The sequence below is a fragment of the Chinchilla lanigera genome, unplaced genomic scaffold (assembly GCF_000276665.1).
Source record: "Chinchilla lanigera isolate Chin_1 unplaced genomic scaffold, ChiLan1.0 scaffold00002, whole genome shotgun sequence".
NCBI lineage: Eukaryota > Metazoa > Chordata > Mammalia > Rodentia > Chinchillidae > Chinchilla > Chinchilla lanigera.
Genome location: NW_004955403.1, coordinates 53,349,941 through 53,367,730, shown reverse-complemented (window position 1 = coordinate 53,367,730; position 17,790 = coordinate 53,349,941). Strand labels below are relative to the sequence as shown.

Here is a 17,790-nt window from a genome sequence, read left to right as displayed (position 1 = left end):
TAGATGCAGGAGCCCCTCTCCATAGTGAGCTGTTGAAGGTGCCTCTTGTCAATTACTTGACCTCTGCCCAAAGGATGTGTTGACTGGCTAAATTTTGTTCAATTAAACTGTTCCTATGTCCCTATTTTGTAAATGCCACAGGATAGCTGTGGCAGTTAGACCTCTCTTGACTTGCTTTGGCTGTGGTAGCTCTCTCATTCCCAAATCAATTTATTTGCTATAGACTCATTCCAATAAATCTATTAAATTTCACTGGCATACAATATTTTCTTTTTAGGAAGAGATAAAATAGGAAGAGTATGGACCAAATTTATTTAATGTTCAAATGGAAGTTAAATAAATCAGAAAATATATTTAAAATGATAACTTCACTAAAGGAAAACTTCGTCATATAAACAATAACAAAAATAATAAAATACAATGTCACTGTCATGAGAGCCCATGTGAAAATCTCCATCATATTAGACAGGGATGAAAATAGAGACAGAGAAACAAAGGGGCGAATCTGGAGCAAGGGAGAGGAACTGAGGTGAGGCACATGTGCTCCACTGCTGTGAGTGAAAACTCGAGGATGGGGCTTGATGTGACGCTGTGGTGATGACAGACGAGATGGAGAGAAGAGAGTGCAGTGCAGAGATTTCCAGAATAAATGTAAGAGAGCAGCAGTTTGAGGAGAATTCTGGTTCAACACTGAGTAACAACAGATGAAATCCAACCAAGAAGAACTCAAATCAATTTGAGGATGGAAGCAGTCAGAGAAGGCTTGATACCGAGTGGGTGCAGGGACTGTCACTCATGCACACGGAGGACATGAGCAGAGGTCAGTGGATGCTCTGGGATGACCAGGACACTGGGGACCTGCTGTAAGGAAGCAGAAGGAGCAGCTGAATGCTTTTGTGTGGGGGGACTCACTGACAGCAGCACCTTCAGAAAGGAGGGTGGGAGTCCCGCTCTGGGAGGAAGGAAGTGAGGCGAGGCCAAGGACTCAGCGGTGTGCTGCATAGATGAACAGAGTCAAGAAGAGAAAGGGGACGGTGCCAGGGCCACGAGCTCAGCGGACTCAAGGGTGAGCAAGGAATGACGAAATGAAAAGAGACTCATGGAAGAGGAAACCTGGACGTGCTGAGCACAAGCTGCTCACAGCTCCAGAGTGAGGGTGAGTCGGGGGAGCAGAGGAGGAAGGAGATGAAAGTGAAGAAAGGTCCGGGACTGCGGCTGTGATCCCAGTGGCGCTGGCCTGACAGTGAGGGGCAGAAGACTGAGGCAGGAAGATGGTGTGAAGAGGGCAAGGGACGGGCGAAGGGAGGGGCTGGGAGCGAGGAGAGACCGACTGATGAGGGCGGCTAACAGGGCCACAAGAGCCCAGAGACTCTACGGCTCCACAGCGGGCAAGGAGAGAGGCTGCTTCACTGGTTCATCGCAGTAGAGCCAGATCCCGGAAGGAGAGGGACCTGCCCTGGGGATTGATGTTAGCAGAGAGGGCATGAAGAGCCTGCACTGCAGGAAACAGATACATAATGCACCATCGTTCCGGTAGATTTTGGTAAATAAATGTATGAACATAAACTATGAAATAATGTGAAAATTTCACAGCAAAGAAAAAATATATATACATTTAACATGCCCAATACACCATGATCATTTTACCGCAGCACCTCTTTCAGGTTCCCACATGGGAAACGCGCCACCTACCTGCCCCTGTGTGTAAATCCTGCAGGGCTGTGACCGCCTCCTCCGGACTGAGGAGAGTGATGTGACCCTTGGGAATGTGGATTCTGAGAATAGTGGAGTGCGAAATGACTGGAAGGCTGAGGCGATGTCAGGGAGTTGTGATTTGGGAAGAGCAGGACAGCAGAGGCAGTGAGGCTGGTAGGGAGGAATCCATGCGGGGCAGGAAGGGGTGTAGCTCGGGGCTCTCATAGCTTTGCCGTCAGAGTCTACCGGAGTTGAAAGTATTTCTGTTCTTCTTACACATTCCTTGGTTCAACCGGCTAATACTTTTTGTGGATCTTTTTTTGTCTGTCTTCATAGAGGCAACTGGTCTATAATTTTGTGTTATTTACAGTCCTATCATTTGGTGCTAAGGAGATACAGGACTCACAACGTGAGTTGTGAGGCATTCCTTCTGATTTCTAGACTTTTCAATGCAGGGCAACCCATGATGTTTTGGCCATAACTAGGACACAATGCTTGGGCAGCCTAAGGCTTTAGAAAACTTTCTACACACACATGCAGTCACAGAAAGTGCTCAGGCAGATGGAAAGCCACAGGAAGTGTGCTTTGCCTCGATACTTCCACAAAAAGTTTACCTAGACTCATCAGAGGACCTAGCAATCACATTTGTTGGTAGAGAGGTCCTATAAACTGTATACCTCACCCTTCAATAGTAAAGAAATATTTGTAAGTTGTCCTGGTGCGAAGAAGCTCAGTGTTTCTAGCAAGTTTTGGACAGTTCCCATGAATAACAGGTTCTAAATGGATAGGTGATACTAAATTTACATAGACTTTCCTAGATTTAGTATGAGAATATATTCTGAATGTAAAAGGTCAATAATTCACCTTCTTGAAAGCAGATATTACTGCTGAGAAATTTTCTGTCATTTTTCCTGTATCTGCTACCTAGAGTCAACACCAAAGAATAAACTTTGTTGTGAGGTGTGACCTGGAGGAATACAATGCAGTTCAGGCGACCATCATACTTCCTGTCTCAGAGCACTGCCAATGTGCTCAGAGCAATGTTCAAATGAAGCATAAATATGGGGCTCCTGGGCAGTTCTTTGTCTTTCAAGTGGGATACTTCTAAAGTAATGCAGGAGATACCAGAGCAAACCTGTGCTGATAACTAGTTAATAAAAATTGTTACTTGCATTGCTTACTACTTCTTGAAGTCCTGGAGTTTAACATCAGTATTCTAAATCTGGAAATCCAGTGGAGACCTATGCATTTATATTTTTATTAAAGTAATGAAGTATATGAATCCCAAATTCCCACAGACCCTAGTCTCATGACACTAATGTATGGAATACAAACACAGCCCAAACACATTCTTCATGCCTTTGGGCATGCAGCAGAGCACATACAATTAGACAATAGAATGAGGTTGAACCTCCTTGGGTCGAGGGACCTGGGCCCGTGGTAAGCGGCGACACAGTGCAAAGAAGACACCGGAGACCAGGCTGATGGTGCAGATCCGGTTTATTGCGGAAGTACCAGGCATTTTATTGAGCAGGCTAGAGGCGTGGCAATGGAGGCGGGCTAGGGGCGTGGTTTGGAGGCGGTACTTTTGGCCGGGGGTTGTGCGGAAGTAAGAGGTCAGAGCGGGACAGCCTAGGCAGGGTGACTCACTCGGTGTGCCGGGGACATGATGAGTCCGAGTGTGCTCAGACTCGCTCCTCTACCACGGCCGTCAACCAGACCTCTGGACCTCTCTTTCCCACAATAGAAGACTTCTATCCATGAATGTTTAGAGAACAGATGAACCACAGAATGCAAACTAAAGTGACTCAAACAACTTTAGGAAGAACCTGTGGAGTACCAGGACTTGTTCCAACAACCCAAGCTTTTTCCTTTGATAAGCCAGCACGGTCTATGTGTAACTGCATCCCATATAGTCCTCGACAGGCAAAGCTTAGATGGGCTGAAGGTAATAATCTGGATTTCCCAATGACAGAGACACAAACACCCTCAGAGCCCCTTCTTTCCATTCTTTAAAATCAGAAGCCTGGGAAACTAACACCCTCTGCATGCAGTCTTCTATATGAGACTTCCAGTTTAAGTAGTGGTTTAGAGGGTAGGAGAAATGGGTTGCCCCATCCTGATTTGAGTATTAAATGAGAACGAGCTCAAACACAGACAGAAGCAGGGATTGCAGGAACTTGAGGTAAGCATTTGGGAAGTTTGGAGGGGTGGGGGGAGGGCAACCAAGAGCTGTGCAGAGAGCGTTGGGAAGAGAACCACAGGAAGTTGTGGAGGGCTGCAAAAGGGGCAGGGAACCATGAGCCCAGTGTGTGGGATCACACAGTGGATAGAAGGCACCCAGGAGAAATAGAAGGCATGAGGCCTTGATTTAAGGATGCAAAAGAAATGGTGTCCTGGCATGAGGAACAGAGGGGCATGAAGAGGCTGGCAAGGAACTGAGGTGGGTGGAGGGAGCTGAGCCTGGAGTGAGGAACTCTCAGAGGGGACAGCCAAGTTTAACGAAAGAGCACTGAGGGCCTCCAGTGGGAGTGGACAGGAGAAATACAGAGGGACACAAGGAAAGCTGGAGAGAAGAGGAATGCGGTGCATGGGACACTGAGATAAATGTAAGTTGAGCAGCAGAAATGCAAAGACCCTGGGCCTGGACAACAGCAGCAAACAGGCACGAAAGGGAAGACTGGTGGAGAAGGAGCTGAGGAGGGGTGAAGCGCACCAAGCCCGACGGGTCGGACACCCAGGTAAACAGAGGTGTCTGGTTTGTGATTTAAACACCACCCTCATGTTCCCGTGTTCACACTCAGTCCAGCACAACAACGGAAAGGGTGTAAGGAAGTTTCCAAGTGAAAATGAGTTTTAATGCAAAGAAGCAAAGCACACATTTCTCAAGTAGAGGAGATTCCGGAGGTGGGAAGCCCACACATGGGGCCTGTTTGTTGGTTTTATTGGGGTTTGTGTAGCCCCTTTAATCCAGGGATGGGATCTCCTTCACCTTTAGGCTGGTGGAAGGGGTAGGACCTGTGTCACCCAAGTGCTGTGGTGGCTTGGTCATGGTAAGAAACGTCTGCATTTGCGACTTCTACCCATTTGTTTTCAACAAAATGCAGCCTCTTCCTTTCCCTTTCTTCTCCCTTTTGCGGTCTGAGTCTCTGTGCTCTCTCTGCCTACCAGGGAGCCCCATTCTCCACAGAGCGAACCTAGGGGAAGCTAGTGGATGGAACTTGGGCGGATAGAACTGTGCAGGATTGGAGAACCCTCACTACAGGTGGAGCACCAGAGGAGACAGGTGCGGAATGGGATGTTTGCAAATGTTCAGAAGCCATGGGAACCCATAAATTGCTGAGCAGGGTCCCCTGGGGGTGTGGAGGGGCCTCTGAAAGGATAAATTGATGAGAAGCCTGGGGAAGGGTGTGAAGGAAGAAACAGGGTCAAAGTATAGCACACCAGGTATAGACGACAAGGAGCCTTGCAGTTCAGGTGGAAATTGCAGGACGTGGAGTGAACCAAGAAAGGAATGAAGCAGAGGAGTTTGGAGAAAACTGATGAGGACCAGTGGTGGGACGCTAGCTATGACTGTTGGAGTTGATTTGGCCATGGGACCACCCTGGTTGCCTGGAAACCAATGTCTCCGTCTAAAGGGACCTGGTGTCTGCCATGTACAGCCCCATCTCTGGTCATCTCGGCAGATGCTGGATCTGAGGAGCCTAGAACTGTCTGATGCATGGTGTGCAGTTCTGGGCATACTGGGGATATTTGGGCCCCAAAGAGCAAGGGACGATCCTGAGAGTAAAGACATAAGACATGTGGTGGCCCTACTGAGGGCACACATCCTGCAGACCCGTCCTATGGGAGCTGGACTGTGCATGTTCAGGTGGTAGAAGAGAGATCCTATCCGAAGCACCTAGACTGGGGAAGATGGCAGTAAGAGGCAGTGGAATCCCAATACTGGGTGAAAGAGCTAGAGTGAATGTGGTAAAGATTCCAGACAAGCCCCACTTATCAGAAGGCAGCTGAGCAATGCCCACTGCAGTCATTACATTCTTGTTCTCTCACATGAGGTCAGCATCGCTGCTGTAGGCATTTATTGTTTTATTTATAGGTGGTCAGTCACATCACGAAAGTACAGAATCCTGAAATATCCATTTTATACATGGAGAACGGTGTTATGATTCATCTCCATTGTGAGTCCTCTCATGCTGTCCAACATAAGAATATACTGTGTAAGCTTTTGCATAAAAATGAAATTTATGTGGTTTATCTGCTTTGTGCTTTCTATGCTTGGGAAGTTACCTTATTGACTGAAACTTTTTTCACACAGACGGTCTTCATATATTTTCTCTGTTATGTGTGTTTTCCCTTGCATACATGTGGAAGGTTATACAGTGCAAACTTTCTCACATAGTTGACATTCATATGGTTTCTCTCCTGTGTGTTCTTTCATGCCTTCTAAGGTTAGATAATTGAGAGAAGGCCTTCCCACACAGATGACATTCATATGGTTTCTCTCCTGTATGCGTTCTCTCATGCATTCTAAGGTAATATGATTGAGAGAAGGCTTTCCCACATAGATGACATTTATATGGCTTCTCTCCTGTGTGTGTTCTCTTATGTATTCTCAGGTGATGTAATCGAGAGAAAGCTTTCCCACACAGATGACATTCATATGGTTTCTCTCCTGTGTGTCTTCTCTTATGAGTTTTAAGGGTACTAGAATGAGCAAAAGCTTTTTGACACACATGGCATTCATATGGCTTCTCTCCTGTATGTGTTTTCTCATGCATACTAAGGTTAGATTTTTGAGAGAAGGCCTTCCCACATAGATGACACTCATATGGTTTCTCTCCTGTGTGTGTTCTCTTATGAGTTGTAAGGGTACTAGAGCAAGCAAAAGCTTTTTGACACACATGACATTCATATGGCTTCTCTCTTGTGTGTGTTCTTTCATGTACACCAAGGTGAGATAATTGAGGGAAGACCTTCCCACACAGTTGGCATTCATAAGTTTTGTTCCTTGTGTGTGTTCTTATATGAGTTTCCAGGTTTGATAAATTATTCAAGATTTTCCCACAAAGATGAGATTTATACAGATTTTCACTGGTATCTGATCTCTGATGCTGATAAAATTTAGAAGATTGATTGAAGATTTTTCCCCGTACATAGCATTCATTTCCAGAGTTAGTCATCTGATGTCTTCTGGATGCAGAAGGATATGTCAATGTTTTCCCACATTGATTTCCTTCAAAATCTACCTCTTCACACTGAGCATTCTCCTGCAGTTTAAGTTTGAAACATTAGTTTATTTTCCAATAAATGAAATTCATACATTTTAGGACATATAAGTTCAGACCGTTTAGTGAAACATTTTCTAAATATATAACATTTATATGTCCCTTTCGACTATAAGTCATAGTGTGTTCCTTGAGTGATTGGTGGGGGTAAGAGTTTTTCTCATGTTGGTTATGTGTATAATTTTTGTCTGAATGAAATATATCTTTGTCTCTTCATGTATGAATTCACAATCAGGGTTTCTATACACTTTAAGTCTACAGTGTTAATGTAGAGTGTGATCTAAGAAATGTATGAAGTCATACTAGTCAGCTAATTTTTTCAATTCATTCCAACTGAATGGTCTTTGTCAGTATGACTTATCTATTTTGGGAAATCAACCATTGTTTATCATACAATATACCTTCATATGTTATATTTACTAATCATGAATTCTAGATCAATTAGCAAATTCTAGAGAAATTAGTGTTTTTTACATACACAGTCATAGAATCCAATTATCAGGTTAGAAAAATATGTTTATCTATAGTATCACAAGTAAATAATGAATACATTAATGATGATTTGAAGTATTTCAGTTTAAGCGAAACTATAGTTTTTTTGTTAAGTTCACACATAATCCAGAAAATATGTTACTTTCTAAATAATCTCAAGGTATCCACACCATATGATTGAGTCCTTTGTCTTGTCTTATAGAATACTATTATCCTCAAATAATAACTTTTCTCATTGAAAGTTCTTTTCTATCTGTGCAAATATTAATGTATCTAAAACTTACCCTGTGCTTAATGGTGCATGATTTGTTCTTCTTTGTACTTTGAGTATTTAACTGTTCCTCTTCTTCATGTGTGCTCTTTCTTTCTAAAATAATTACAAAGCAAATAATTAAATGTAATTAATAAAATTAAAATGATAAACCCCATGAAGTACCATGTATCTGCTGCTCTCCAAAGGACATTCATTTCCATGGAATATTAGAATTCTACAAGTAAATAAATGATAGAATTTTTACAAATATATGGAGATTGATTGATGAAATTTTGAGTGCTCAGTAGTTTGTATCATAAATCATCATGGAAATGTAAAACTACATGGAACCTAATGATAATGGGAACACGATATGCCTCAAAATTTGGGACGTAGTGATTGTAGTTCTAAAATGTAAGGCTATATCTACAATTTACAATTTTATACATAAGATGTCTCCAGAAAAAAATGTTCCATGTCAAATAAATAACAATAATAAACCAAGAATTCTCAGATAAATAATAAGACCAGAGATGAATTTCATGAATTTGATGTGAACTGTAAAACATAAAAACAATTTTATATTTACATGTTTACAATTTTACTTTATTCTGTTAGTTCATGTTTCCTGTATATGAAGTTTACATTCATCTTGGGGGTGAGTAAATGTACAAAATACAGCTCATTTCTTTTTAATCCCCTTTCTGTCCACCTCCCCCATTTTCTTTTTCATTTTTGGTTGATATTAATGTTCTTCAATCATGTTTTTGACACATATTGCTCATATTCACGGTGGGAGTTTTGAATCTGTACATGGCATACTATACATCCTTCCTTAGCCTTCACCTTTATCCTCCCTTCTGTCTCTGCGACCACGTCACATTTTTGAGGGAGCCAGGCCATTTCTTTTCCTCTATTCATTTTTATTGTTCTCTTATTCTTAGTTTGCATTACTCAAGTGAGAGATGCAATGCAGTGTTGAAGTTTTGTGTCTGATTCAGTTCCCTCACATTATATTTGCCAGGTGAATCCATTTTGCTTCAAACATCTCAAATTCATCAATCTTTACAGTGAAAGAGTATCACATTGTGTGCTGACACCACATTCTCTGGATACCTGCAATTGTTGAAGGAGATACAGATTGATTCCTGGATCTAGCTATTATGAATTGTGCTGCCATAAACCTCGCTTTGCATATATGACTGTTGTATGATGTATAAAGCATTCTTGGAAAAGTATTTTCAATGGGAAATGTGGATCATATGGAATTTCTACTCTCACTTCTTTGAGAAATATGCATACTTAGAAGTTTACATCCCACTCAAAATTAAGCCAGGTGCCTTTTTCTTCACAGACAGACCAGCGGTCACTACTCTTTAACTTCAAGATTGCCATTCTTTCTGGTGTAAGAAACCTTCATGCTGGTCTAGATTGGACTTCTCTCACGGCCAGGGATGTTGGGAATTTTTTCACGTGTGCTGGCTCTTTGTAATTCTTCTGTTATGTATTGGTCTATCCTACTTGCCCATTATGTGACCGGGTCTTTTATTTTAGGTGATATAATTTTTTCAGTCTTTATATTTTCCACATTAATGTCTTCCATATAATAAATGGCTGGCAAATTTTCCCCATTCCTTATGTTGTCTCCTTACTGGACTGATTCATCTGCTGTGAAGAAACATTTAAACTCGATATAGTGCCATTTATATGATGCTGTTTAATTTTCTGTCTAATTAGTGTCCAGTTCAAGAAGACCTTGCCTATATGTATAGCTGTATGTGTTTTACCTATTTAAGCTTCACAATCTCCAGTGTTTCCATTTTAAGTGCTCAGTAAATATTTTATACCTAATTTTTCATTACTTCAACACTAGAACGTTATAACATATGCAAGTCAGAAATTCAATACATCAAATAAAGAGAATCAGTGAGAAAGAATAGATCATCAATGGAGTCAAAGGAATTTGTCAATAAATTAAACATAACAGTGACATAAACACATGCACAAACTACATAAACCTGGTGTCTATATTATTAAACTTATATGTGATGTTGAGTCAGCATCATACTACATGATAAACAGTGACAATATTTACTCTAAAATCAGGAAATATATTTGAGTTCATCTCAGCACTTCCACTCAAGGATTACTTGCGCTTTTACCCAAAGCAAATGAAGAAGAGCAGAACATAAAAGAATAGGAATAAGAAAAGATGAAAATTAACAAACAGAAAAAGTCATAGTATGCATATTTGTTAATGAAACAATCAGAAGCCTTTTGGGTCTCAAGAGTAAATTTAACCAAATGGCAAAATAACATCATGATTCAGAAAGCAGCAGACCTTTTGTATGCTAAAAATTGAACACCGAGGAAATAACCAGGGAATCTACTATTTACAAAAACTTCAATATGTACAATATGTACTCAAAATATACTTTATCAAATAGGTAAAATTATTCTGTATAACAGATTTCAGACTACTAAATAAATAGTTGTAACCATAGGCTAAAAGATAGAACTCTTTTATATTTCAGATCTAGAGAATCACCCAGAACTCCCATGCATAAGGAGGGCTGGATTTGGGAATATGAACAGATCTTGCAAGCACTCTATTTATTAATGGGTTAATGTGTTGATCAGTTCATAGCTAAAAATAATTTTGAGCATTCAAGTCTGCATCAAATAAGATCTGCAGTGAACTCATGAACTCAAAGAAAGTGCTCTTGTCCCTGATCCCTACCTCTCTGAAAACTTTCCTATAATAATTTCTATTTCAGGTTCCATGAATTGAAGAAGCTTTGGTATAAACGAGGCAATTCTACCATGATATTCCAACTTAAAGCCAGCAATCCACATTAGGAAACCTCTGATATTGTGAGCTCCCATACATATTTTTAAAAAATTACCTAAGTATGTAAAGTGACAAAACCCGTATCCCATATTTTTGATGCAACAGAATTGACATTGGTATAATGAACAGAATAACCAGACTGATCTACAAAATTAGTGCACTCCCAAAAAAATACTAAGAGCATTCTTCATAGGATAAGAAATATAATCCAAAAATATATAAGCAAGGACAATATACCAAGAAAAAAGATGAAAAATAATGAGCAAACAAACAAATGCGGAAGTGTTAGCGAAGCATACATCAAAATATACCACAAAGACATAGAGGGATAAACAGCAACATATTGGCATAAGTGTAGACAGGTGAAATACTGCAGTTTACACCAAATAAAGCACAGCCAGTAACCTTTATGCATATACATCTTTAAAAAGAGATAAAAATATGCAATAATAAAAATGCAACCTTGTCAGCAAATGGCTTTGAGAAACTGTTCATTCATATGCAGAACAGTACAACTATCTTCCTAAGGTCACTTATGGCATATGTATACATAACAGAGTATGCTTTACTCATAAACAACATAAAAATAAAGGCCGGATGGAACTGTAAATCTGTTCAACAGGATAAGGCAGAGTAGGAAAATCAAATATTACATTCTTTCTCTTGGATTTGAAATAGGAAAAACCAATCACAGTGCTTGAATTGACATAAAATTTGAAGGTAAAATATTATGCAAGAAAAAGAAGGATAAGTGAAGGAGAGAAGAAATGTAGAAAATGTGACAGGTTGAATGTTATATTTCACATCCTATGATGAATGCTCTTAGTATTTTTGGGGGGGAGTGCAGTAATTTTGTAAATCAATCTGGATATTCTGTTTGTTATACCAATATCAATGCGTATTTTATGCATATATAATTGTGCTAAACTAATTCTTATGGTTTGGTGTGATTAAAATATTTACCATTTAGATAAATGACATGAGGACTATGACAAGCAGATCAGATAGGACATGTGAAATTGAAATATAGGTTAAGAAATACAATTAACTGGATATTGTACAGGATTTTCAGGATTAGATTATTAATAAATGGAGACAAGTGCCTCAGAAAGTAGACAGGTAAAATGATATATGTAAATTATGAGAAGAAATGTCACTACATAAAAGTTTCACTGCATTATATGCATAAATATCCTTGTATTCTGAAGTCAAAATAGACAAAAATACATGAAAACTGAAAATCATATCAAAGAAATAATTACAATGCTGGAGAAATTTTAGGCATTGTCTGTTCCAGTTACTGGAATAATATTATTTTTAAGAATGGATCATTTCCTTTAAAATTGTATTTATCATACCCATGGGCCTGAATCTCTTTTATATTAAAATATTAATCTCATTTTTACCTGGAGTCTGGTTTGGGGGGAAGTCTTTTTGTTCTATCATCCATAGGATTTCTCTTTCATCTCTATTAAAAATTACATCTGGCTTGCCATATTCTTGTGCTGTACAGGAGAATGCAACAAGGTGGATTATTAAGCTCATGGAAATAAACACTTTTGCATTATGATAAAGTCTAAGGGAGTCTTCCTAGAATAAATAGGATGAATGTAAATAAAAAGTCCAGGCAACCACTTTGAAATCAGTCTGGAGATTGCTCAAAAATTAGGATTAGAAGCCCCATTTAATCTGGCCATTCCCTTTTGTATATTTTCCCCAAAGTGTAAGAAACATCATACCACAGCTGTATATGGGCACCCATGTGCTTGGTAGCACTGTTTGTTACAACAAAATTTTGGAAACAACACAAATACACATCAACGGAGGAACAGATAAGAAAAATGTGATGTTTTCGGACAATGGAATATTACTCAGCTATAAAGAAAAATAAACTCAAGGCTTTCATAAGTAAATGGATGCAAATAGACACCATAAAGATTACTGAAGTAAGTCAGACACACATGTGTAAACACTATATTGCCTCCCTAGTGTAAGAACATGAAAAAGTGAATAAAACCGAAAGGTACAATAGACATAGTGAAAAGGAAGAAACTACTTAATAGGAAAGAACAACTGGGATGAGGGAAAGAAGAAAAGAAAGAAGGAAGGGACATATATATATATATATATATACACACACACACACATATATACATATATACATATATACATATATATATGAACACACAGACATAAACAACATAAACAGAAGATAGTTAAGATAATTGTACTACTAATTTCTATTGGTTTATTGAGAAGAATAGTTAATGTTTAACTGTTTGATCAATCCAGTCTACCTATATCTGGTAAACTGAGCAACTAATTAGAAGATAACTATAAGTAATATAACAACCACTGATGGTTTCCTATCACTTTGTTGTGAAATTCTGTATACTTTTATACTTTTTGTGGGTTTTCTGTTTTTGAATTTGTTTTTGTTATTTTGAGTTTGTTCTTTACTCTTTAAAATAAAAACAAAATGGCCCTGAAATGTGTTAAGCAGGAAAATAGTTAAGGAATTTTGTTAGATTAGGAGAAAATCTGCTCTGTATACCCAAGCTCTGTAGTGCTCAAGACACTGGTGCTCTTCTGTGAATTTAAAGCAAATATAGAACTATCAGTCTTTCCAAAAGGATAAGCTTAAACCATTTGTGACAAAATGAAGGTGTTATGAGAGAAAAGTTATCAGACAAACAAGCTTAAATATCACATGAATTGTGCTTTTGTTTGAGAAAAACAAATGTAAATAAAGATGAAAACAGCAAAATGGGAAATAGGAACATACATAGAAACATCTTTTGCAAAAATGATGCGAACCCAGAGTTGAGGGAAGGAAGAGAGAAGAAAGGAAAAGAAAAGGAGAATGAAGAATTGAGGTGAGTTTTATACATGTACCAACTCTCCACAGCAATGTAACCATGCACTGCAAGCATGTACTGCTACAAATGAAAAAATATAGAGAGCTCAAAATGGGCTCCAAATGTGTGTTCACAGTGAAAGATGTAAACACTTCCATGGCACAGGGAATATAACTTAAAATAGGCTAAAATATAAGCTCTTTAATTATACACAGTCATTATATTTTCATATCTGTCACATGCCTCATCATACTGTACAGAAAATAGCAATCACCTGTATAATGTCTGATGTAATTATAAAGTCTCTAAACTTTAGTTCCCAGATGTGATCAGCTTTGGAGATTAATTACATTAAGTCATGAAATAATTTTAAAGACTCTGTTAGAGAGTGTTTTGTGTGCAAATGTAAATGAAATTATCTTTGACATAGCTGTCATATGTAAGAGATAGAACGGGTTAAGGAGCATATACTGTAGATAATGATAGAATGATTAAACATGGGGTTGAAGATAGGTATATTTATAGGGAGATAGAAACTGGAATAAAAAGAACTCACCAAGACAAACCAGGTGACTGATGTTTTCCAGCATCACGTCTCTATACAGCTTTTGCTGTGGTGTGCCCAGCAGGACCCATTCATCTGGGCTGAATTTTATGGTCACATCTTCAATGGTGATTGATTCCTACAACACCATGCACATTCCAATTTAGACAGAAAAGTAGTGAAAGCTTCCTACTAAGTGAACTGAGAAGACAGTACTGAAGTAGAGGAGAAACAGCACATATGGAGAAGCCAAGCTGTTTAGGGCAATAGTCCATTCACTGTCAGCACCAGACTGGGACCTAACTTCAAAGACCCACCCTGAGAGATAAAGATTATAAACTCATGCACTTACTACTGCACAGAGATTCACATGAAACATGGTATATAAGAATGTGGTGAACTTCCGATAAATATGTTACATATTCATTCTACACATGTTATTATAAAAGTTAGCCTGGAAATAAAGAAACAAAAAGCTATATCCTACTTATTTAAAGGAATTTTAAATACACATCACAGTGAGAATCATTACAACATTTTGCCATTTCTATACCACGGTTATTATTCATTCATTTCCAGGCATCTATCTGATATTCCTTATTCCTCATCAATTAAATGGTTTTATATTGAGTTGTGAATGTTGAAAGGTCCAATATTTTCCTTATCTGAATAGCATATATTTTAAATTGCACTTATATTTTTTTAAAAGTACAAGGAACACTGGAGGTTATCGATTCCACCTTTGAAAATAGGATAATTTTCCGATAGCATGACCTCAGTTGTTGAAATCTTCACTCCACACCACTCAGCTGAGGAGAAAAATGCACTGATGCAGACTCGTAAGCAGTAATGACAAATACTTCTATGATTCTACCCTGAGGACAACCATAACCCAAACATGTCTGCTCTATGAACATGATCAGGAGTTTCTAGAATTTAAAAACAGTAGCCTGACATTTTCATCTTTCATTTGGATTTCATCCGCCCTCCACATCTTATCAAATCCTTCTTCAGGTACTGTATAACCAGTTCTTTAAAAAAAATTATCAGCGTGAGTCTACAATTCAATAAAATTTGAGTCATTTGTAAGGAAAAAGATTAACCTTTTGATGACAATATTCATTGAAATAAACTGGACATAAAGATTAAATATCACCGGGGTGATCTTACATGATAATCTCCAAATTAAAAAAAAAAGAGAGAGAAGGAAAGACAGATAATGAGAAATAGGGAAATACATGGTTTGAAAAAAATCAGGAAAATCAGGACAGGAGGGAAGGGGAAGGCAGTGGGAGAAGAAACTGAAAATATGAAGGTGTCTCATGTTTCATGGACATGTATCAACTGCACACAAGGAATGTATTCGTTATGCACTGCAAACATTGTAACAATAAAAATTTTATAAACATTACCCATTTCTTCCAATTTGTCATTTTAATCTTTCTTGTCTTTCCTTATGTGTCCACAATCAAAAAGTTTAGTGACCATATTGGTGGATGCTATCCAGTTGTCAAATATAAAATTTGGTAAATTACAATTTTTTAATCCAATATACATTCCCAAAGATTCCCTCATTCAAACCAGCTTCAACATTTTAGTATTTGTACTTGGGTTACTTAAAATATATTGTTTACCACAGAAATCCCATGACATTGCTATCCTTTACAAAGCAATTCAAAATGCATGTGCGGCAATCTCAGAGGACATTTTGATCAAGGTTATGGAAGCAGCAGTTTGCAGGACTAATAAGAGTCTGAAAAATAATCACCTCTATTGTGAGAATATAGTGTAATTGCAGATGCTGAAAATAACTTTTGTTAATCTCTTGATGTCTCAATGAATGGATATTAAAATCCTTACACTTGGGATGTTTTTCTTAAATCATGAATTTTTTTTTTGGTGATTTCTGAATACACATGTGTGTCTGATTTATCTTATTTAACTTTATGAACACAACATGTATCTGATTTCCTACAAATGACTCAAGCTGATTTTTCATGTTGGCAGCATGGCATTTTTTATGTATCTTTTAAAGAAAGTTTTGAACAAAAAGATAAGTTCTCTCCAATTTTAAGAGATGAGATACATTATAAATGACTTCAGATTCCACGTCTTCCTAAACTATTTTAATTACCCTTCAGCACGGTACATCTTTTCCACTGCAGAATGAACCAGGTGATGAGTTAGGTTGCAATGTTTTGCTAATGCTTTTCTTCTCCTTGCCCTACCTTCCCCACAGTGCTAAAAGCATGGGAACTGAGACAATTATTCCAAAATATTCCATGAGCTAAACCTGAGAGAAAAATATTTTACATGCTTTTGGTACTGACAAAAACATAGTATGGATGAAAATATACACTCAAACAAAAAGTTGTGTACATTCATATATATATATATACACACACATAGATGATGGAGACCACTATGAAGCAGCCCTGAGCTGCTTTTCATGTGAGTCTCTCCAAGGTCTAGACTCCCTGTCTAAAGATGGGTGACAGTCTCATAGTAATTAAAATTCTAAAAGTCACTGATCCCTACTAAGGTGTGTAAGAGCAGATGAGGCTAGAAAGCCTCAAAGGACAACACAAGATCACTGACAAAGCACCAGGATCTGATCTCAACTAGATAAGGAATACAGCCTCAAGCATCTCACACCTGGGTGGATTAATTTAATCCTTATTAAGGAATAATTTCATATCTTCCTTGCAGAAGTCCCTGAGTAATTTCATCCTTCTTGAGGACTCCCCACCCTTCTCCTGTTGAATAAATAAATTCAGGCCGCCCAGAGGAGATTTTGGTGTTAGAATCAAAAAAAATCTCAAATTCTGTGAGAGGGCTTTGATTCTTCTGGGGCCCTGAAATCTTTCCATTTGCCTCATTTTATTTACCTTCCATGTACACTCATTTGGAATATTGCTGACCCGATCTTCCCCTAATAATTAAGAGAAATTGTTAACCCAATACACAGATACATACATGTACATGTACATGAACATATATTAGATCATATGATCTCTAGACCTATGACAACTCCCTCATTGTCCAGAAAAACCAAACTGGAGTTTAGGTGCTTAAATTCCTCCTGCTAGCACTTAATGCATTGTACCTTCTCTTAGTAGAGTTGTTGATTTTGTATAAAATATTCTCTCACTCACCTCTGGATGTCTTGCCATTCTCAGTTTCCTGCAAGCATTCACTTACAGGCTAGACAAGATAATAGTATCAAAACTTGTGGAGAGGATTTCAGACTTCGTGGGAGATGGTAGAATGGTAACAACATCAAATCAGCCTCTCCAAGCTTTGGAACAAAGACACTGGAAAATACCAATTTCAGGAGTGTTATAAGGTAAATGACTCTGGCCCCAACCTCATGTCCAAAAACTGGTTCATCATTAATTTCTTTGGGTTTGGAAACCCCAAAACAAGTATCCCACCGTCATTCTACTGCTAGAATGTTGATTATCTGGCAAAAATCAGGGCTCTGATGGCCTGCTTTGTCTAACAATGATGATAACAGAGTCATTTTTGAACTAGACATTTTGAATTAGACATTGCCACAAAACTGTAGACCACAGGCATGAAGTCACAGATACATTTCCTTTTCCTTCCCTGCTTTTGGGTTCTTTAAAATTTGTTTGCTGTTTTTTAAATTGTCTCTTTTTTATGAGTGAACATTGTTTTTAGGGATTTTTTTAAGTCCTTGTGTGTGTTATTTCTTCTTTCCTTCTCTCTTGTCTTCTCTATAAGTCTACTGCGACTGGATTATCCTCCTTTTCCTCAAGACATGCTTCAAACTTTTTTCTTACTTA

The 17,790-nt window shown here is 38.3% G+C and overlaps 1 protein-coding gene across 1 annotated transcript; it reads right to left on the bottom strand.

Annotated features, from left to right (window-relative positions):
• Window positions 1-6,070: 6,070 nt before the first annotated feature.
• Window positions 6,071-17,154, bottom strand: LOC102019762 (zinc finger protein 596-like). Its single transcript, XM_013514941.1, is given in 6 exon segments — window positions 6,071-6,131; window positions 6,133-6,965; window positions 7,760-7,842; window positions 11,986-12,084; window positions 13,994-14,120; window positions 17,137-17,154. Coding segments are annotated over 6 exon segments (1,221 nt in total).
• Between the last annotated feature and the right edge of the window lie 636 nt (window positions 17,155-17,790).